General features: G+C 36.6%; 1 protein-coding gene across 1 annotated transcript; it reads left to right on the top strand.

Moving 5' to 3' along the window:
* Positions 1–1,164: 1,164 nt before the first annotated feature.
* cb12h10orf90 (chromosome B12 C10orf90 homolog) lies at positions 1,165–22,726 on the top strand. The gene is made up of 11 exons (XM_052570155.1): positions 1,165–1,352; positions 2,725–3,290; positions 6,538–6,607; positions 9,537–9,616; positions 12,381–13,251; positions 14,683–14,799; positions 14,979–15,148; positions 15,637–15,760; positions 16,723–16,786; positions 17,322–17,442; positions 21,082–22,726. Exons 2-11 carry the CDS (start codon positions 2,733–2,735, stop codon positions 21,121–21,123), a joined length of 2,217 nt encoding a protein of 738 aa, XP_052426115.1. The 5' UTR covers positions 1,165–1,352; positions 2,725–2,732; the 3' UTR covers positions 21,124–22,726.
* Positions 22,727–23,169: the final 443 nt, after the last annotated feature.

The following is a 23,169-nucleotide window of genomic DNA, read 5'->3' as shown; positions in this document are numbered from 1 at the left end:
GAATATCCGTAATCTGAGGGTGCAAAACAAATGTAAATATTGAGAAAATAGCCTTTAAATTTGTATAGAAAAATTCTTAGCAATGCACATTACTAATCAAAAATTAGATTTTGATATATTTACGGTAGGAAATTTACAAAATATCTTCATGGAAACATGACCTATATTTAATAACCTAATGATTTTTGGCATAAAAGAAATATCCATAAACTTGACCTATACAGTGTATTGTTGGCTATTGCTACAAATATGCCTGTGCTACTTATGACTGCTTTTGTGCTCCAGGGTCACATTTTAATGTTTAAATTAAATTTACATTTAAATACCGTAATTTCATTAACCGATATAATGTCAACAAACCAACCAATTGAAGGACTGAAATCAGTTTTGTTCCTTTGTAATACACTGATAGTCACCAAAGCGGATGATGATAAGTAAGTCACATGATAAACCAAAGCCCATCACAAGCAGCTTTTAAATACTAAAATACAGAGAAGGTGCACAGTGTAATTCACACACATCTGAAATAATGCAATAAACATTCATTTAACAACATTAGCTGTAACATACAGCTCTGTTGTACAAAACTGATAAGAAAAAAAATAATAAGAGGAAACATAGTCATTTCCAACAACAAAAAACATCCAATTTGAAATGTAACACAGGGAATTCTGGGAATGTCAATTTACGGTTATTTACTGCGGACGATATTTCTTTTTCGGTGTACTACCGTAAAATTAAAACGTAATGTCCAATACAGTTTTTCACCATATATAGTAGGGGAAAAGTTGGAGCTTTTTGACTAGCAAGCAACTAGCTAGCAACCACCCACTCATTAGCTTGTCAAACCACCCACAAAATCCATTGTGGCAGTGAGTTTTGCACTCTCCAAATATGTTCTAGTTTCCTTTTCCTTTATAAAAACACTGAAAGAGAATAAAATGCGAGTAGTACAAAGTATACAGTTTACCCAGATAATGCTTTTCCACTTTAGGTTATCTGTGTTAAACTGTAGACTACTTTGTGACTGCAAGGCATCTCTAAGAGTAAACAAAACAATTCCAAGACAACATGTCCAGGTTGAAAAAGGGGGTATTTACTGGCTGCAAGCAAATACACACTCACACTGACACACACATCTCTCTTCCAGTGAAAAATAAAAGTCGCTCTGTAAGTCTTTTGTTCCTTCAGACCAGCACAAACATTTCTAGTCATGGCTGAGAGGAGACGGCACCAGTGGCCCCTCTTCAGACTGTGAGAGAAGGAGACATGGAAGGAATGCTGGGATTGTCACAGTGATATCGCCTCTTGAAGTCAAATTGTGTCGTCCTCTTCAGAGCCGTGTGACGCAGGTAAACTGCTCTGCTTACCGTGCACACTGTCATGTCAGCTTGTTGAGTATTGGCTTTTTAAGTGTGTTTGTGTAGGACTGTATTGACTAAGCAGTCTGAGCTCAATTAGGAAGTCACTGTAAAAAAATCTATCAAACTATTTACCAAAAGCAATAGAAAAATCTGAAAGCAGCTCAGAGAATTGATATTTTTAAAGTGTTTTGGTGTATTTGTTTACTAAAAAAAAACGTGGATGTGCATGTGTGTTGACAAAACATAGTGTTCTGAAACACTCAATTAAGGTGTGCTTTCTTGTTCTTAAAGCGACATTTCACAAAAAATGAAAATTTGATGTTAATTTACTCACCTTCGGGCCATCCAAGATGTAGGTGCCTTTTTTCTTAGTGAAATAGGAAAGAAGATTTTTAGCTGAATCCATGGTCCTATTAGACGCAAGTCAAAGGCTGCTCAATCATGCATTTATCTCTTATGAAGCAAAACGATCGGTCTGTGCAAGAAACAAAACATTATTTACAACATTATTTCCTATAATCCATAGTTTAGGTAGACAGAGTTATGTCCATTTTGCAAACAAATAATTATTTTGAACCAGTTATTGTTACTGAATTGAATGAATCAGTTCACCAAATTGGACTGAATCATCTGAAACAGCACAGATCTACAAGTTACTTAATCAAAACTCACTTTCAGACATCTAACAGTCACTCGGACTCAAAATGAGCCAATTAGTGGTGTGTCTGATCCCATGATGTGTGCTTTAGTTCCTCCAACAGTCACTGAACTGAGGAGACCCGAGCACTTGAATGAAGGGACCAAATGAAAGTTTTGATGGTTTTTTATGGTTTATGTAAACAGATGAGCTGATGAAGACTAGTTTCTTCATTTTATATGCTTTGGAAAGTATTAGGTGCTTCAATAAAAATATAACTATGTATATGTTTCATCATTGCATGATTACAAGCCAGTGAACCAAGTCATTGAAATGAACTTTCCAAAAGAATCAGTTTGTGGAAAAGAATCATATTTCCCGCTTTGCCTAAGGCTGTGGATTACAGGTTATAATGTTGTAAATAATGATCTCTTTCTTGCTCAGACTATCATTTTGCTTCCTAAGACCTCAATATATCGTCAGGAGTAATGAGTAATAATTTTGTGTTTCTTGATATTCTTTTTTTTTTTTTTTCAAAAATGTGCAGCCACTGACTATTTAATGTATTTAATGAATCGCCAAGGACCACGGTTTCAGATGAAAATCTTCTTAACTGTTCTATTATTCACCTACATCTTGGCCTGAAGGGCCAGTAAATGAATGGCAAAATTTAATTTTTGGGTGAACTATCCCTTCATGATCCATTTTCAATGTCTTTCTCAGAGTTTATTATGGAGGACGTGAAGCCCGAGGGCTGGCGGCAGCTACTTCAGCCCCATGGTGCAGCTGGAAAAAACAGCACGAGTTTCCTTCGCAGGTCCTCATCATGGAGGAGGCCTGGGGAGCGAGGTTATTATGAGGGCCCCGCGGCGCAGGCCAATGAGCCCCCTCGCAGAGCTCGTCCACTGAGCTGCATAGAGGGTGTCAGGATGGACAAATGGTTTCAGACACTAGAGAGACATCAATCACGTCGGCTTCAGAATCAAATACCTCAGTTTGTGGACAGGACGGTATCAATCCCAGTTCTCCCGAAAGATACAGCGGGAGGTAACCCACTGTGTCCTGATGTTTCCCCTCTGCGCAGGAGGAATCAGACCCCTAGCGTCTGTCCCAGAGTGTGTGAAAGCTCCTCGAGCAGCCTGGAGTCTGTTCACATTAAAGCTGCTCGCGCTGCAGAAAGAGCTCAGTTCTGTGCTCTCGCTCCGGTTCGCTTCGGCTGGCTGCCCACACAGAGACATGTGATACTCACAGACATCTCTGACAACCGCCTTGACAACAGCAGGTGCCAGGTAAGAAAGAATAACAGGAAAGGGAAGTGATGTCACAGCAGGAAGTTTATTTTCAGAGAACATGTAGGATAATAAATTACTTTAACATTAATGTAGAATAATAAATTACTTGTTACATTTATCATAATTATTATTTATATCATAGGACTTCAGGGGCGGAGCTAGAGATTTTTTTTTTTTCATGGAGGGGGTTCATGGACATTATTCATAATTTAAAATCCTACGGTTTTCATTGAATGTGTTTTGTTCTCTTCACTATATTACACAGAGTGGGAGTCAAATCAGAGATGTAGCTGGGTTTTTGGATGGTGTGGGTCTCAATTTGTGAATTTTGGACCCTTTCTCTGTGTAATCACTATCAACAGTCTGTGTAGTCTATACCTAAATTGTACTGTGTGGAAAAGCAATTCTTGGGGGATTTGGACTCCCCAGGAGATTTAAACATTTACATTTCAAAATGCATAAGCTACTAAGAAAAATTCGGTTAATCATGCATCAGATGCTGGTGTTGGCCTCAGCTTTCTGTAAACCAGCAAACCCAGTGACATATTTAACTGGAATCTAACCAATTACATTACATCTCATGCACTAAGCATGTCTAGACTGGTAGCCTACTCTGAGTAGGGTTTGAAAGTAAAGGGCTACTTTTACTTGTTGTGACTGAGTAGAATTTCAGTCATGTAGGGCTAACTGCAAAATGCATGGTCAGCCAGAGAGGAAACGGTCATGTTGTTGATAAATGGTGTCCATGTGAGTCAAACGTGCAGTGCTTGTGCATCACCAGCTTACGACACTGCTTAGATATCTCAGTTTAATTTGGCATGTCGACCATTTTTCAAAATTGCATAGTCATAGATGCTGGGAAAGTGGATGCATGCCAATTTTGTGACAGCAGTAGTTTAAACACACACATAGAGCTAGACTAACGTTAGACCTGACCTGAAGATCATATAAAAATTCAATGAGACAACAAAGTATTGTGGATGTAAATAAGGTAACAATGTGGGTGTTGCAGGGTTAACTGTCTGCTTATTTCGACTTGGTGACAAACTTACCTCTAAACTCACTGCTAACTGCTTATCAACCTCTTTTCTCCGAGAAACTGCAGACAGATGCACTGATATATTTCCTGCACACCCTTTGCAACCCCGTAGATCTGCCTCTGTATGCCTTGTTTTCAGATTTTTTATTTTATTTAATTTTAAATTTTTGTATATTTTCATTTTAATTTGTATGACATCTTTGCACAAAATTAATTTCAGAATTCTGAATAACATTCCAAGACTGCATGCCACTTTTGCCGAATTAGCCATGCAAAATAATGAGGTCATGTGAGAACAATGTACTGCTGTACTAACATATTTAACATTAATGGTTCTAAGGCAATCATCACTGTTGCTCATATTTAAGGTTATTCCTTAAATCATGTGTCTTGTTGGGAGAGATCTGCTGTTACTTCTCTAAATCAATAACGGTTGCAGAAAATGAAACAGGTCAGATACATAATGTACATACTTTAAAAGCCAATATACACTGTCCAGTATGATGTATTCTAATATTCAGTTCAGACAAAGAGAGTTGGAGTTATAAATTACTTTCTGAATGGTTTTAAAATGTCCCTTGATAATGGCTTATATGCTCTTTGGAGAAGAAAATTGTTCTTGCGTATTATCCGACTTATCAGATATCCACTAAATCATTTAGATTCATCTTTCAAATTTTACATTTCAGAAGGCTGCAGTTTTTTAATGAAAATAAGATTCTAAATATAATGAAAAATTATCTGTGAGAGTTTCGTGAGACAGTTTCACTGAATCACACAAATTGTACAGTGGAAAACTTTTTTTGGCCAGAATTTTAAAGCGATTGAGTCATCCAGACTGGAGATAAAAGCCTTCAGAGTCCCAGACTTTCTGCCACCGCTGTACACCACACAACAATCACTCTCAGCTCTACTGGGAACAAACCCCGAAAATGAAGAGCCAAGCTCTCAGACCTGATTTACCTTAGTGCCAACTGATGCCAGAAAGAGAGAGCGCAACAGAAAACTGAAAGAAGGGAAAGAGAGAAATCTCTGGATGACTGTCAAGTACGTGAACTTCAGTGGCTGTCTGGATGCTGCGTGAAGTCGAGATAAAACCGCTCTGTCAGCAGGTCCTTGGATCCATTCGGGACAGATTTAGGAACGAATAGATCCAACCGCATCTGAGCCAACAACAGGATCACAACAGTGCTGCGGCGCCCAGAGGAGAGAAACAAATCCAATAGCATTTGTGAATCGCTCAAATCTTTCCACTTCAGTCATTTTATGTTTAAGCTTAGCATTTGGACACTTAAAGAAATAGTTCATTCAAAAATGATAATTTGCTGACTATGTACTCACCATTTGGCCATCCAATATAAAAATGAGTTTGTTTCCTCATCAGAACTGCATTGTATATATATATAGCATTACATCACTTGCTTACCAATGGATGCTCTGCAGTGAATGGGTGCCGTCAGAATGAGAGTCAAACAGCACAATAATACACAGGTAATCCACACCACTCCAGTCCATCAGTTAACATCATGTGAAGTTTGGAAGAAATGTATACATCAAGACGTTCTTAACTTCAGACCATTGCTTTTGGCCAAAAATATGGGTCTATAATGCTTCGTCCAGTAAAAAAGTCCATGTCCTGTTGTCTCTCACATTAAAATCCACTCACATAACTGTTTTTGCTTGTAAATGGTGCTTGATCTGGGCAAATTTCTCTCCTAATTCAGACTAGATGACTTTTTCACTGCAGAAAGAATTATTATGGCTAAGGAACTCAAATATTTGGAAAATAAAAATTATGATTTTTTTTTTCTTACATATCACTTTTTTAATTTATGGACTGGAGTGGTGTGGATTATTGTTTTATCAATATGATTTATCAGCTGCTTGGACTCTCGTTCTGACGGCACCCATTCACTGCCATTGACGAGTGAAAGTTTTCCCAATCTGTTTCCATGAAGAAACAACCTAATCTACTTCTTGGATGTCTTTGAGAGTGAATACATTTTCAGTATTTTTTTATTTATGGGGTGGACTACTTTAAGTCAGACTTTAACTTTAGTAGACTACTTTAGTCATTGCATTCGATCAGTAGATATCAAACCAAGCAGCACATGCTTTCAAACATTGCAGGATCTGTTATCTAATGAAATCACATTCATGTTATCTGTTTTTTCTACATCTGAAGTCTGTGTGTTCTTTGAGCAGAAACTGAAGTCTCCCATCACTCCAGTGTTGCTCAGCTCTCCTGCCAAACTTAATGGACCAAGACCAAATGGTGCGTATTGACTAAGATGACATATTACATTTCTGAATGAACACCTTGGCCAAGGACACTGGTGAATTTAGTTTACTTTACACACTGGTGTTATAAGGTAAATACAGTGAATTACTTCATGCAGACATCTAAGTTGTGCATATCATCAATGTTTCTAAAGTTGCACTATGAAAGATTTTGGGAGTAAAAAGTAAACAAAATGGCATTACTGAACAAGTGCATGAAATAATCAGTGTTCTGTGATATTCTGTGGAAAGATACAATAATGATTCATATTAGGAGCGGTTTGGGTTAGCCGGGAAATTTCAGGGATATCCTATTCATTATTGCATGACTACATCATGTCCATAAGTGTAAAAAAGTAAGTGATGCAATTTTGAGAGGCCTGATTTAAAAAAAAAAAAAATGTTCTTAGGAAAAAAATACCTTTAAATTCCTAAGGTAAGCACTTAAATTCTCAAAAAAGAAGAATATATACAAACACATGCACAAGTCATTTTCTAATGAGTAAATACTTGAAGTTATTTTCAATGATTTTTAAGAACATTCTTTTAAAGATCTGGGTTCTTCTAAAGTTTTATCTCAGGAATATATTATTTGGGTAAACAAATATTCTTAGTTCGAAAATAAGAAGAAAACTACAGCTAAGAAGAATTTGTTGTGACTCTGTTGTGAAAAAAAAAGATGCAGAGAAAGTGAGTTTCTTAATTAGTTGAATTTTTTATTGTGCTTCAGCATAAAACAACAATAAAAACATACATCAGTTCCTGATCTCTTTGTATTTTGATGAAATGAAGTTATTTTACCTTACATAAAGGCTTTTTGGAGTCAGAGCAGAGTGTTTACTGGAAAGTGTTTGGAGTCAAAGTTAAGTGTTTGGAGTCAGAGGAGTCTGGGATGAGTTTTGGTAGCCGTTCATATTGTTTAGAGCCAGAGACAGATTGTTTGGAGTCAAGGGAAGACTGTTTGGACACAGAAATGGATGGTTTTGGTTCAGAAGCAGATTGGTTGGAGTCAGGGACAGAGCAGTATTAGGTTTTCAGTCTCATGCGGTGGTTCCCTCAGTGCTGTCATCCTCTCAGCACTCCAGGGATCTGTTCTCTGGGGTCTGTCAGCAGGTGACGAGTGTATAATGATGCTGCCGCAGCATCACTGTAATTACAGCCGTGAGAGCAGGACCGAGTCGAGGGAGAGAGGAGGAGGAGGCAGAGATACAGGGACGATGAGCACTTGCTCCCCGCACGAGTGTTTACAACAGAAATGTTTGGGAATTTCTCTCGCTCTTGTTTTCTTTTTTTTTTTTTTTTCACCAGTTCCAGATGGTGTGTTACTCTGAGAGGACATAAGTGTCATGCTGATCCGTGTGTGTGTGTGTGTGTGTGTGAGAGAGAGAGAGAGAGAGAGAGAGAGAGAAGACCGTTCTTCAGCTGTAAACAGTGATTTGTGGTCAATGACAAACACTTAACAATGTGTTGCCAGATCACCTGTCTGTTGAATCTCAAAACAATGGTGGATATGAAATGATTTCTGCTTCGATTCTGGAGCAAATTGCATGCTGTTAAAGGTAATTAAAGAAACTTTTAGGGAAAATCCCTTTTTTTAGCCCCTCTTTTCCTTTTTTCTAAAAAAATTTTTTAGGTGAATAACTTTCTATTGCTCAACTTTGCAATTTTTCTGAAACACAATATATGTTTTTTAGGGCTGCACAAGCTGACCGAACAAATATGCGATAATATATCAATATAAAATAATAATAATAATAATAATAATAATAAGAAGAAGAAGAAGAAGAAGAAGAAGAAGAAGAAGAGAAAGAAATTATTATTACTATTATTATTATAAATTAGAAAATCATTAAATTATTATTGCAATATTTTACTGTACAAATATCAATAAAATGATATTTATTGTATTGTGAAATAAAAAAAAATAAGAAAAAATGAGATACTATAATACTTTACTGTAAAATTAAGAGTTTTAAAAGAGTTTTATGAAAAAAAAATAGTATTTCAGCTTATATAATAGTAATAATCAATCAATTTTTAATCATCAATCATAGTAAGCAGTATCACTATTTATGTTCATTTTAATGAACCGTGCAGTCCTTGTGTAATTGATGCTGTATTTATTACATCATTCATATACTGCTACAAATTATTCAACTATCCTCAACCAATGGATTTGTTCGGGGGCGGGGCTATCTGCTGGCTGACCAATAGCAGATGGAGACTGTTCAGTATTGTTTGAAAACAGTCATTATGTTTGCAGTTTTATATGATAAAGCTCACGAGACAGAAATTACACACTTCAGCTTTCATTTGAATCCAAATCAATTTGTTTCTCCCACAACTTTTAAATGACACCCCCTCAACTCGGAAAGCCAGAGCTTCCCAGATTTTCCCACTGGTAATTACGACAGTGTGAATGCATAAATACAGTACTACGCAGAATCTGACACACAACACCTGAGCAGCTGACAAGAGTGTGTGCCCCACGAACCAGGAGCATGCTGGGAAAATAGGAGCCTGTCAGGTGTCAGCTGCCAGTGTGAAGAGCGATTACTTGCCTAAAAAACCGACGGCAAGAAATAGTTAGCTTGCCACCTTCGCTGTCAGAAGATGCTGAGACTGTGTCTCCATGGTAACACTGACGGAGAACGATCCATCACAGCCGGGTCTGTCAGATGGAGATCTCTCCCGCTCGCTCTCTGTCTTCATGACACCTGTAAGTGATGAGGTTAAGTCGCTCTAAGCAGACCTCTGTTGACAGTGTAAACACACACAGCAGGGAGATCGGCCTTATTGTGACACAGGAGTGGCAGGAAACATATCATACACAAAAAGAAACTCTCTAGTTGGCTTTATATTCCATTTCTCAATGCAAAACGCGGAAAATGCACCTCAAAGTGGCCTTTTTGTGTTTTATTCAGACAGGGAAACTTCAAGGCCTGAACCCGTTGGCTTTAGATCCTGGAGCACACCTGAAAAAACACCATCCGTCTTTCATCAGGTGAGAATAACTAACACTAACACTGTCCTGAAAACACTGCTTTACACAGGAATAATGAACTGCTCTGAGTTTGTTAGTGTTTTGTTCTCTTTGGTCTTAATTATATTATATAATCCTATGTTCGTCTGCAATACTCAAAACCCAGTAGGCAGATATTATTGAAGTTGCAACCCTCTCATGTACAGTAGGTGGAGAGTAATTAGTTACATGTAACAGAATTACATCATTTAAAATACTAATGCTTACAAAGGGGATAACGTCTGCATATTGATTGATTTCTTTCCCAAATTGCATTGCCTGCTTTAAAATATGAGACACCGATATTTCAGGAGTTTAGAATATGACACAAGCTTATTCGATTACTGTTTTACTTCCTGTTAGCGTTTATGCATATGCTTTTTATTTAATATTAACAGTTATTTTTTCCAGTTGTTAAATGCCGGTGTTTCCTGTCATAGCTATGCAAGGATTTGATTTCAAAAACAGAGTCACTGAAATAGTTACACTACTTGTTACATTTTAAATAAATAACTTGAAATCTGTAACTTATTACTTTTCCAGAGTAATCTTCCCATCACTGCTCATGTATTATAAAGTATGCATGCACCTTTCAGAAAAGTGATTATTGTACAGTACAGTTTCTGTTTGGGGTTCATTGTAGCATGTGAAAATCCATTGCATTTATTCATGTTTTATATCTCAGGTATCTGAGAGACAAAGCAGAAATAATGTTACATTTTGTCCTGTGTAAATCATGTTATTCTTTAATTTTGCTTAAAATCACATATTGTCCCAGTGCTTCAGTGTGAAATATTTTCTCCACTATTCAAATGGATTTTGAGTCTCTCGGCCACCAAACAGAGAGATGCCTGCTTGTTGTCCTACATGCTATAAATACAGAATTTACCCAAAAGACACCGATAACATAGATTTGTATGATTATATAGTTAATAAAGCCTTGCTGCTCTTGATATAAATTTGTGATTCAAAAGAACATGGTCTGAATAATGCAAATAGTGCAAATCTATTTTCACTAACTCCACCCTTCATTATTTTTTTTCCTTTTTTTAACAAATGGAATTTAGTATTATTGTTTAAAAAATGTTTTTTTTTTTTTAAACATTCAAAAAAATATATATATTTTTAAAGACATCCCTTAAGCTCATCAAGACTGCATTTATCTTTAAACTGTATTAATAACTGTATATAGTGAAATATTATTACAGTTTAAAAGAACTGTTTTCTATGCGAATATATGTTCAAATGTTATTTATTCCAGCATTATTCCCCCAGTCTTCAGTGATCTTCAGAAATCAATCTAATATGATGATTTGCTTCTCTAAAACATTGCTTATTATTAATAATGTTGAAAACGGATGTGCTGATTCATTCTGTGGGTGATATATTGTTGATGTGCTGATTCAAATAAGTGTGTAAGAACAGCATTTATTTAAAAAATGTAGAAATGTAATGCATTTTTGCTGAAATACAAGTATAGTGTTGTAGAAACATATTTAACACGGTTTGCTACCATGTTTAAACCCATTGGATTTTCTGCAGACCCGGTCTGGGCCCAAGTTGATTTTTTATGTAAGCATTTGCCAAGAACATAAGTGTAGTGTAAGTCGTGCGGATCTGAAGTGGAAATGTAGATGTTCATGAAGCACTAAACAAATATTTCAAATCTTTGATTAGGTTTGTCTGCGCTGTGCTTCTGTTCCTCAGCAGTCTTTCATTTAGAAACACTGTAAATGCCAAAACTGACATGTTCCTGGTCTTGTATCAATCGGATTTAAATGTATAAAATCAAGTTCTCTCCTCTAGTTTAAACATTCAGTTTTACACTCAAATATGAAATATTGCATAAGTAACATAGGTACAGCAGCAAAGTGAAAGTACTTTTATAGTTTATACAGATAAGAAGAAACATTTTCTATAAAAATACTTCTTAAAGAAGTTCTTAAGTAAAAAAAATATGACGTTGAGAAGAATTTTCAGATTTCAGAATTAGGATTTAGTCTCTCAATTTATTTATGAATTAATTGAAAATGTTATTTTAACATTTATTTTAACTTTATTTATTGTATTTCAGTTTTAAAAAAACACCAAAAAAATAAACCAAATGCTGATCTCTTTGCAGTTTGATTAAATTAAGTTTTTTGATTAAACAGAGGTTTTAGTGAATCAGAGGAAATATATTATAATACCAGTCTTTTTACTATTTCCTCCTCCAATAGGATGTTGTGGGGCTGAAGAATGAATACATATCTATTTCCATATCTATAGAAATGCTAATGCTTATTTTAAAGACGCCATGAACTCAAATTGTACTGTACAAAATATTCTTTCTTAATGCATACTTCTGGTTTTATAACCGTTGGATTTAACCAGATATATAGACACATCATTCTTCATTCTTCATTCTAGTTTTACACTCAAATATTTAATTTAATAGTTGACGGTTATGAATGCCATTCCATGAAGGCACCATGGTACTTTGAAATATACTGTGGTACTGTTTTCATATGCACAAGCAACTATATTTTGTGAGTTCGGGCTCTATGAAAGTAAGGCAAGATTAAAACTCTCCTGTGATTCTCATAATTTAATACAAAAGTGCCTTGAGTTCCAACTTAACTGAATTGCCCCCAAAACTGATACAGTTGCTATGGATATGGCAGGATACACCGCACACAGGAGGCAGAGAGCACTTCTTTCATCCACACAAAGCCCAATTCAAGGGATTTCATCTGTTTGCTTCCAGGCTTCGGGATCCGTGAGCTCTGAGGGAGGACGAAATGGACCGCAAGCCTGGAATCCGAAAGCCGAGATGGACACATGCCACGCTGGACCTCATCCCGTGTTGAGAGATCCCACACGCAGGCGTGGAAGCGCGCCGGAGTCCTTCAGCTCCTCGATATCGTCCATCACTATCACTTCCAGGAAGGTCACGCACACAAACTCCAAGCCTCCGAGTCCAGCGATGAACAGCCTCGCCGATGGACACAGAAAAGCTTTAGCGGTCAAAGTCACTGAACAGAGGATGAAAAGCACTTCTAGCCAGACCATCGCCTCGACCTCTGGCTCTGATCGTGAAGAGAAGGACCACGGCGTAGTATTGAGAAGAAAGGCAACCATTGTGAAACTGACTGAACAGAGAGAGCGTTTCAGTCCAGCGAAATACAGACACAGCTACACTGAAGGACTCCATAATGAATCCAAAGTCAATCCCTCACCATCAAACCAACCGTTAACTATATCTCTAGAGCCAGGAGGAAACCAATGGAGGTGCCAGCACAGATCTAGCCTGTCTCTCTTCCTCAACAACCCAAACGATATCAGCACGGCAGGGGAGAGCGACACCAAAGCGTCCAAGCCTCCTCGACGGCCTCTCAGCTGCGACGCAAGTCTGTTTAACTGCACACAACTTGGCAGTAATGCAGTTACACATCCAGTGTTTCATAACCAGAGCTCTCCTGTTCCCCAGAAGACAAATATTGACCTTGTTAGATCCAGCATCGGCGAAGCAAGAAGGCGCTGGGCCTCCGGTGGCGAGGTGGGCATTGTGAAGAAAGAGTGGGGTCGTGAGGAACCTGTTTCAGGAATCAATCCTCTCACACTACTAAAAGCAGCAGGTACCAGCAGAACCCGTGTGGATATATTCGGCGGTAGACGCACACGAGCACACTGTAGACTGAGGTTGCACTGCGCCGCTTTGATGTATAATGGATGAGTATTATCGTGCGAGAGAGCAGGGGTTTTTAATTGAGGCTTTTCACGGCAGATACGCACGGTAGCGCTGGACGGCCCTGAAACGGGAGATTTCTCTCTCTTTCTGTCTTGCGTTTTCTCATCTTTTCATTTTCCCACGCATCTTGCATGCATAATCTATTTCTACCCTGCTTTCAATACTGGTTTTTGAGCTTCTGTGGGAATTTAGAGCTGCTGCACACAGAGAGAGATCTGACAGCCGCCGAAATACATGCATACACTCATTTAACTATCTGAGGACATGCATAGATGACTACTGTTTGAAATAAAGTCGCTTAGAAAAACATTTAGAATTTTTGCATTTAAAAAAAATGCCATTTACTTTTTAGACTTGTTTTTTAGTTTTTAAGACATTTTAAAGTTATTTTCCCTTTGAAATACAGGATTTCAGGATGACATTTTTTTTTTTCAGAATTCTAAAGATTGAAAATCATGACTATTTATTTAGTTAGTTAGTTATTTATTTTTATTTTTTTGCATGATCTATCTATCATCCATACTTCCTTGCAATGTTCAAAAATCTTTGTATTTAAAAAATAATTTAATAAATACAATAAAATGTATAAATAAATATATATTAAATAGCATAATATATATAATAGTATAATGCTTTCCAGATAATTTTTTAAATATTTTTATTTTATAAAAGAAAATTTATATAAAAATAATCCATCCATCCATCCATTCATCCATCCATCCATCTATCTATCTATCTGTTATCTAGAAAACATTTTATTATTATTAATGTATTATTCTACATTTATTTATGACCTTAAAAAACCTTAAATGATTAACCCTTCATACAACTATATGTGTTTTGTTTTCATTTTTATTTCTAAAATAGAATAGAATAGAAAATAAAGTAAGCTTGTTGGAACTCCTTACTAGCTGTCCATAGACCAAAAATATATTGTATGCAAATATGTTGATGCAGACCTAGTTTGGCCAAGCAGAACTATACAAAAAATAATACAAATAAATAAATAAATAAATAAAACCTTAAATGATTAACCCTTCATACAACTATATGTGAACTATATGTCAAATATGTTGATCCAGACCTAAATGCGTTCCAAATTCACTCGCTTCATTCTCTAGCTTAACATTGCGAGTATGTCAGTAATTTTGGCCAAGCAGAACTATACATCATTCTGACACAGAACGTAGCATGCATTACTTACATTTCTGAATGCAACAACAAAAATCCCGCTTGCATAGCTGCAAGCGATTGTTTTTTGCTGCTCGTGTTCAGTGTGTTTGAGGCTCTGGATGATGCACAGTCTCTTTGTTTTCAGATACCTCGGCTGATCTGAGCGCAGACGCCGTCCTGGCCCTGAACGCTGCTGCGGTTATCGCCAACATAAAGCTGCAGGCCCAGCAGAGACGAACTACATCCCACACAGCAACAACAGGTACACCAGATCTCTCCTGACCTTTGGCTTCCACAAACACAAACTTCACGTTTAGCAGGATGAGGGCACACTCTGGTCATGTTGGTATTAGAGCATCTCACACAGTTTGAGCTTTTCTCCATTCCTCTGATACAAAGTGAGCTGTTGTTTTATGACTGAATACTGTTCCTCTTTATCAGTGTGTTTATCAGAAGATATACGGCAAAGTGAACACAGAGAGCTCAAAGAAGAGAGTGCTGGTGCTGATGGAAAGAAAAAAACATGTCCAGCAGATCAATGTGTGGATTTTGTCCCATTCGAGTCCCAAAATGACCTTTCTGAAACTGCTTTGGCTCCACTGTCACTTAGTGTGAGTTACTCTTCTCTCTTCTGTTGTTTGCAGGTACTTCTGCACCAAAATAATGAGGTTCACTGACTGGCGATCTAAAGGAGGACATACAATAAAACCATTTGTAATTACTGTAGACCAACTAAAAACCCTACCTCTAAAAGAAAATGTTTTTAGAATAAAAAGGCCATTTCAGAAGGCATTCATTATTATATATATATATATATATATATATATATATATATATATATATATATATATATATATATATATATATATATATATATATATATATATCAGAATTCTAAAGGGAAAAAATCTCTTTCTCCTTGCAACACACAATTTGTATATGTACTATTTAAAAATTATATTTAATTATAGAAAATCCATATAGTTTCCCATGAGGAAGCTTTTGCTCATCCATCTTAAACCGAGAGCTTTGTTTTGGATTAGACTTTGAACGCTGAATTGAACGGTTCTTTTGGAGAGTGTGTGTCCTGTGTGTGCAGGAGGCTTTAGCGAGCAGACGGCCTGATTTCATCCAGCGCTCACAGGCCAGGGTTCGAGCCCTGGAGAGAAGGTCACAGGAGAGGCAGAACTCCCTCAGCTCACCACAGACACTCCAGAGCGGAGGTGTGCGGCACACACTATCAGCATCAACACATTTACACACGTTCAGACGCAGTCAAAATGAACAACACTTTCATGCCCTCAATATTCAGACAGACTGTGCTTATCAAATCAGCATCTGAAATGAGAGCAGGGATTGTTCAGAGCACTGGAGAGAATATCAGCAGCTGTTAAAAGAGGAAATACCGCCCCCATCTGATCACTGTTAAAACTGCATCACCAACATTGCTTGCTTTAGGAGTTTTAGCAATATTATAAAACGCATTACTGACTCTCATTTGATGAATCATGTTTAAAGATGTTGTAAAAATATTATTATTATAATATTATATTATTATTGCAAACAAATGTTATATATAAGCCAACTCGAGCTGCTGTAGTTTCTCCTCCTGTGCTCTAAATATCTAAAACCATCAAACCTGACCAGCAGAAATCAGTTTGAGAAAAGCATACCACATTAGGCTGGTTAAAGGGTTCTTCTGTGATGAAATCACTGTATAACACATGGCCTTTCATTGTTTTATTCGGTGCACGTACAGAATCTTAATGGCTGTAAACATGGACAGCTGAATGCATTATCAAATTAGACAAATATTACAGAAACATGCAAAGATATGTGTAATGCTTAAATAACAGCTGTTGGACTTCTTTTGCATGCATACATATAATGTTGGCTTGATTATTCCTGTATTTCACTGCAGAGGATATATTGTGAACAGAAGGCTTGCTTCTTGTGTATTTTTCAAGATGAGACTTGATTTTAGATTAATAATAAATGGGTGCACCAATTTATTTTCAGATCTTTGGGGATCCATAACAAGTTGATGTTTGACCAATATATTTAATTACAGATTCTACTGTTTCACCAGTATAATTTTGTCATTAAATTAGAGTTTGTCTATGCAGAAACCCCATTTATTGTGTGTGTGTGTGTGTGTGTGTGTGTGTGTGTGTGTGTTCTGCAGAAAGCCTTGTAAAATCCAAAGACAGAAGCATCATGGGAAAGAGTCTACAGCTGTGGTCCAGGAGGTAAAGAACATGCCAGTTCCTGTTTTGAGAAACACCTTTCCTGCTTTATTTGTCTTTCAGACACACACACACACACACACACACACACACACGGGTGTATCAGTTCTATCTGTATTGAAGGTGTTGTGTGTGTGTGTGTGGCCGTCCTGATTGTGCTTTTCACAGCTTATTTGTTTTGTTGCTGCTGAATGAAACTTCATCTGATTAGATCTGCTCTCACTGTGCTTCTGATGCACGGCTGGGTGGATTCTGCACGAATGAGTGCCTGGGTTCAGAAGTTTGATTTAAGCCGCCGATGTGGTGTATGACTGAATAACACGGCCGGTTATGTCAGATAACAGTGTAAATATACAAAGTTTGCTTCTTAATTCTGACTCTGATGTGTTCTGATCTCACAAAAGATCAACAGAAATATGATACATTCTTTTTCTTTGGATGAAATCTTTGTTTCTTGTTTCTTTTTTTTTTATTAAAGTACTCATTTATAAACTGCAGCTACAATGTCACGCATGCTAACTATGCGTTTGGTTGACAGGAGTTATAACCAGCTGCCTCATGTGAAGAAGAGGAGAGAGGAAGAAAAGAGGAAAATAGAAGAGGAGAAAAGAAAACTGGCATCTCGGACCAACAGGCTGCGGGCAGAGCTCTTTAAAAAGGTAGATGTAGATGTAGTGTTTGCAGACGTGTAGGACTGATCTGAGAGCAGTTTAGAGGAGTTAGAAGTGAAGACTGCTCATCACAGCACAGGCGTTACCTGTTCAACGAATCAGATTCTCAGCATTATTCCTGAAAGTGAAGCTTTTCCAATACAGCTTCGCAAGGTGTGTGTTTATCATAAGAAAATTCCCCTAATTCAATCGGACCGGAGGAGGATGCCTTCTCTAAGCCCGTTCCGCCCCTTAAACAGTGCGGATTGATTTTGGCTGATGCATTTTGTTCCTAAACAGCTCTTACCCGCTCTAAATATAGACTAGTCCCTGACGCAGAGAGCAGAGAGGGATATTCAACACATTTCTAGGCCTGTCTTCACATTCACACACATCACACTGACTGGTAACAATCAGCTCTGCGCAGGATGAAGCTTTTGATACGCAGCTTATGACCAGCATTTGTGTATGTTATTATTTGCTGTGTCAATCATCACTGTTATTGCTGTTCACACTTAGTGAGATGAATAAATCCTTACAAGGTCTCCAAAACTGGTGCACACAGTCAGTAACAGTATATAGATAGATAGATAGATAGATAGATAGATAGATAGATAGATAGATAGATAGATAGATAGATAGATAGATAGATAGATAGATAGATAGATAGATAGATAGATAGATAGAGATATTGATTGAAAATATCGATTTTAACCCTATGAAATTTAGCAGTGGATGGGGTTACACGAATGTCACAACGATGTTATTTTAGTATATTTTAGTTTTTGTCTTTAATAATTATGTAGTTTTTTTTGTCTGTTTTCAAATAATAGAAATATGTAATTTATTTTAATGTTTTATTTATAATATGTTAAAATTATTTTTATTTCAGTTTTAGTTTTAGTTTTGGTTCATTTGTAATAAAAAAGTTGGTCTGTTTAGTGTTATCTGAAAAAAAAAACATAAATAGGTATACATAAATATATATATATATAAGCTCTCATCTTTATTTCCATTAATAAAAATGAAAAAATAAAATAAAAATCATAATAACATGCAGGAAATCTAATATTATATACAAATTAGTATAATATTCATAATAAAGTGTTTTATTTAGATTTATTTTTATTTAAAATGATTTTATTAAATTGTATTATTCACTTAATTATAAATAAATTCTATTTTTGTGATTCAGTTGTTATAGCTTTTCATAAGTTGATGCACCCCAGTTTGAGAAACGCCTGTTTCTGTTGTTTGGTTCTCCACACACGATGGCATCACACTTTTCTGAAGGCTCAAGAGCAGACCTGAAACCCAAATCCATCAGGGTCAGAGTTCAGTGTTGTTAGCGTTAATGGGAGACTGACCTGTGTCTGGGGGTGAGCTGTGTCAGACTTCTACTGACACCGCATGAAAGCGGGATTTCTCTGATCACATCCTGAGGTTAATTAAAACCTGTGAGCATTAGATTAAGGTGAAACATACCACAGATGAAACAGAGCCAGATGTCTGTGTGTGTGTGTGTGTGTGTGTGTGTGTGCTGTTGTTTTTGTGACATATCAGGACACAACTCTGTATAATGACATGGGTATGACACAGGTATTACAAGGAGAGGGTGACTTATGAGGACATAACCCATGTCCCCATTTTTCAAAACACTTATAAATCATACAGAATGAGTTTTTTTGAGAAAGTAAAAATGCACAAAGTTTTCTGTGAGGGTTAGGGTTAGGTGTAGGGTTGGTGTAGGGCCATAGAATATACAGTTTCTACATAATCAAAACCATTATGCCTTTTTGGATGAACACACTTTACACAAAAACAAATTTGTGTGTGTGTTATATTACAGCTCATAGATGATTCCCAATACTTGAATCTGATTGTTTAATATTTAATAAATACCATAGTTTTAGACATGGTACTGTAACAACAATATATTATTTGAAGTAAATAAAAAGACAACAATTAATAAAATCTGATAAATAATGATGGAACCCATTGTTAACATAATTTAAATTTATATAAATATATATATATATATATATATATATATATATATATATATATATATATATATATATATATATATATATATATATATATATAAATATTCTATGGTGACCTCATCGGTATACGTGTAATACAGTCTGGCCACCAGGTGTCGCTATGGACCAGAATATTATTGTAGGTTGCTCAGAAAGTCACCAGAGATCTGGACTTACTCAGCCTCAGTCATATATATATATATATATATATATATATATATACACAGAAATGTACATGTATTCTGCTCAGGTATTTTTGTCATATGGCAACTCTTCCAACAGTTTCATCATAAACTCCTTCATTAGTTTCATCATAAGAGAGGTTTTGATAGTATGCTGTTCTGAACATGGCTGAAGTTTCATGCTTTATTTATATGGTACATGTTCTAACAGCATTATGTAGTGATAACATTCAGTTATTGATGATAATGATGGTGGCGTGAAGGTCTGTATGTTAGAGACGAATAACGGAAATATTCTGTGTGTGTGTGTGTGTGTTTTGAATGCTATCTGGTTGGCAGTGCTGTAAAGAGCTTCATTGTGCTGTGTGTGTATAGAGCAACTGTTCATAGGAATGAACACCCATCCACTGCCAATGAAATCACTGCACATGCACATGATGATAACACACACAAACACACACACACACACACACACACACACACACACACACACACACACACAGACAGTAAAATCATTGCCAGCCAGTAAATGTGTGTGTCTGTCATGAGGCTAGACATTTTCCCAATATTCCCTCTCTTTTTTTTTTTTATGGCCAGTTCCTCAACATACGTCTGTTGAGATGAACATTCATCTCTCATCCTGGAAAATCTGATCCTGTCCTTGATCAAGCACATTTGGAAAATATACTCACCATATACTCAGGCCATGAGTTCATTTATTCATTTGAACAGATTTGGAGAAATGTAGCATTGCATCTCTTGCTCACCAATGGATGCTCTGCAGTGAATGGGTGCCGTCAGAACGAGAGTACAAACATCTGATAAAAACATCACAATAATCCCCAGCACTCCAGTCCAGCAGTGAACATCTTGTGAAGTGAAAAGCTACATGTTTGTAAGAAACAAATCAAGATCTATAGCTTTCATTCTGACGGCACCCATTCACTGCAGAGCATCCATTGGTGAGCAAGAGATGCAATGCTACATTTCTCCAAATCTGATGAAGAAACAAACTCATCTACATCTTGGATGGCCTGAGCGTGTGGATATTTTCAGCTAATTTTAATTTTTGAGTAAACTATTCCTTTAACACATATATTACAGAAGGGAAAGTCTTGGTGGGGAACGTGCCATTGAGAACATTTTTGCAAACTGAACCTTTCAACACTCACATGAGAAACAGTAGATGCTACAATTCCTTAAAACTACAATGACTGTTTGTTTTATGCAGCATTTGCTCTTTAAAGCACCCTACGGGATAAAAGAATCACCCAGACATCTAGTATTAATTATGATGTGTTTCTACAAAAACATTTAGTGTGTCCAACTGTTGCTGACCACAAATGATGGACGTTTGGAATAAAACTGACCAACGGCTTTTTATTTATTTTGTATTATTATTATTATTTATTTTTTTGCAGAAACTTCTGGAGCAGATTTTGCAGAGGAGAGGAAATCACTGACACCGTCTTGGACTCGTGTTTCTTCTCACTCCACAGTTCTCATGCCGGCCCTTGAAAGATATGACACGACATTAGTTATAAATGTTCTGGAATAGTTCTTTCCAGAACGAATGTGCCTCAAACATGCAGCCTCATGTGGCTCTGGATTACATCTTCTCTCTCTATACATACATTACTGGTTAAAAATGTGGAATAATTATGGTTTTAATGTTACAGCGTAGGCTTATATTCAGTTAGACTGCATTCCTTTGCTCAAAAATACAGTAACAACTGTAACAAATTTGAAACATTATCACAATTTTCTGTAATTTATTCCTGTGATACAAAGCTGAGTTTACTTCTCAGTCTTCAGTGTCACATGATCCTTCAGAAATCATTCTAATGCGCTGATTTGCTGCTCAAGAAACATTGAAATCCGTGTTTGCTGCTTCATATTTTACAGAAACGTTGCATTTTTCAGTCGTACAGATTCCCGACAGCATCACATGGCAAACACAAGACATCAGAAGAGTCTTTAGGCTTCTCAGAGACGCTACAGTTGCCATATAGACAGATTGTTTGCTCTTTCTGTGCCTCTATCTCTGTCATATTATATTATGCAAGAGACACAACATAAAAGAGCACATTACAGCTCCAGTCCTCATCGCTAAAAGCCTAAAATCCAACATTTGGAGACATTCTTATAAGATGAAGGGCCTAGTCCCGCTCTCATGCAGTCGTAGGGTCTGCGGGCTCATTATGACATCAGTCGCCTTCCTCTGTCCGTGTCTCTCCGAGCCATTAGCCAGGAGCAAAAGGAATTTGACCTCGTCTGAATAGGAATGCATCACTAATGGAGCCGAGTGCTTGCGCGGGTGAAAGAGGCTTTTGTCCTCTCTCCGAATGAGCCGAGACTGTCCCATATGTGCCTGATTAGACGGGACGCGACTGTGTAATAGCCTTGCAGTAAAACTTGATTCGATAGACTTCATATCATGTCCTGTTATTGTGTTTGGTGTTTTAACTATCACATTTTAAAATCAAAAGATTGGGAAAGTGAAGTGGAGTAATGTAGCTTTGTTTGTGTAAGATGATGCATTTCAGGCCAGACTTTACACAAGTACAGACGTGTAAGTGCAAATGCTCGGCCTTTGGACAAACTATCCCTGTAAGTCCCTTGTAATTTCACTCAGGTGTCATCTTTTATACACTATTTCTGGCATGCAAGTAACAGCTTTTATTTCTTTGGATGGGGAAATATCAAATTCGTCAAAGCAATGCAGCAAACTTACTATTACATTTCATATTCGAAATCGCCAATGAAATCTGACAACTGTCTAAATTTTGCTTAAATAACATTAAAAAGCGTTTTTTTCAGGTTAGACCAGCCAATGAGCATTTGCAGTTAAACACACATTCCCCAATCAAAGCTTCTAACTGCAGCTGCAGTGACACGATGACTTTACTGATTAGTGATTGGCTCTTTTATTCAGAAGGCGGGACTATTCCACCATACAATGCATTGCTTTTTTTTCATAAGTCATGTAAATGTGTACAGTCTTTGTATGTCTTTAAAGCCTTCACTGAAGTCTTTGGTACAATAAAATTGTCTGTTTACAGGTTACTCAAGGGTGCGCTATCATTTTAAAAGATGTAATTCAGGTAAATAGCCATAAATATGACACATATTGGCTTCACAGACCGGTTTTAATGTTTTATGCCTGACTGAGATTCACAAACTGTTTTTTTTCTAATTTGAATCTGATCTAAAACATTATAAATTATATATTATTAAATAGTAAATCTAAAATTGCTTGTAGTCCCCTGATATTTTAATAATTTAACCACAGTAACTAAAACTGGAACTAAACAAATAGCCTAAAATATTTAATATTTTATTGTATCTGTATTTTCATTATTTATTATGTTCTATTAATTTACATTTGAATTATCAATAACAATTTTTTTTTTTTCAAAAACTCAAAAATCCCTGCATTTTGGATAACCCTTTTTTAATTAAAAAGCACACATTCATGCCAGTGTTATTTGACAGTTTTTATTATAATG

This window comes from Carassius gibelio, chromosome B12, assembly GCF_023724105.1.
Source record: "Carassius gibelio isolate Cgi1373 ecotype wild population from Czech Republic chromosome B12, carGib1.2-hapl.c, whole genome shotgun sequence".
Classification (NCBI taxonomy): domain Eukaryota; kingdom Metazoa; phylum Chordata; class Actinopteri; order Cypriniformes; family Cyprinidae; genus Carassius; species Carassius gibelio.
This window is presented reverse-complemented; position numbering and strand designations above follow the sequence as displayed.

What these genes read in the sequence shown, in the direction of transcription:
- cb12h10orf90 (XM_052570155.1), top strand. Translation starts at nt 2,733, where the DNA reads ATGGAGGACGTGAAGCCCGAGGGCTGGCGGCAGCTACTTCAGCCCCAT. An exon ending in TGGCTCCACTGTCACTTAGT is followed by an intron (nt 15,149 to 15,636) that starts GTGAGTTACTCT and finishes CTGTGTGTGCAG; the next exon opens with GAGGCTTTAGCGAGCAGACG. An exon ending in GGGCAGAGCTCTTTAAAAAG is followed by an intron (nt 17,443 to 21,081) that starts GTAGATGTAGAT and finishes ATTTTTTTGCAG; the next exon opens with AAACTTCTGGAGCAGATTTT.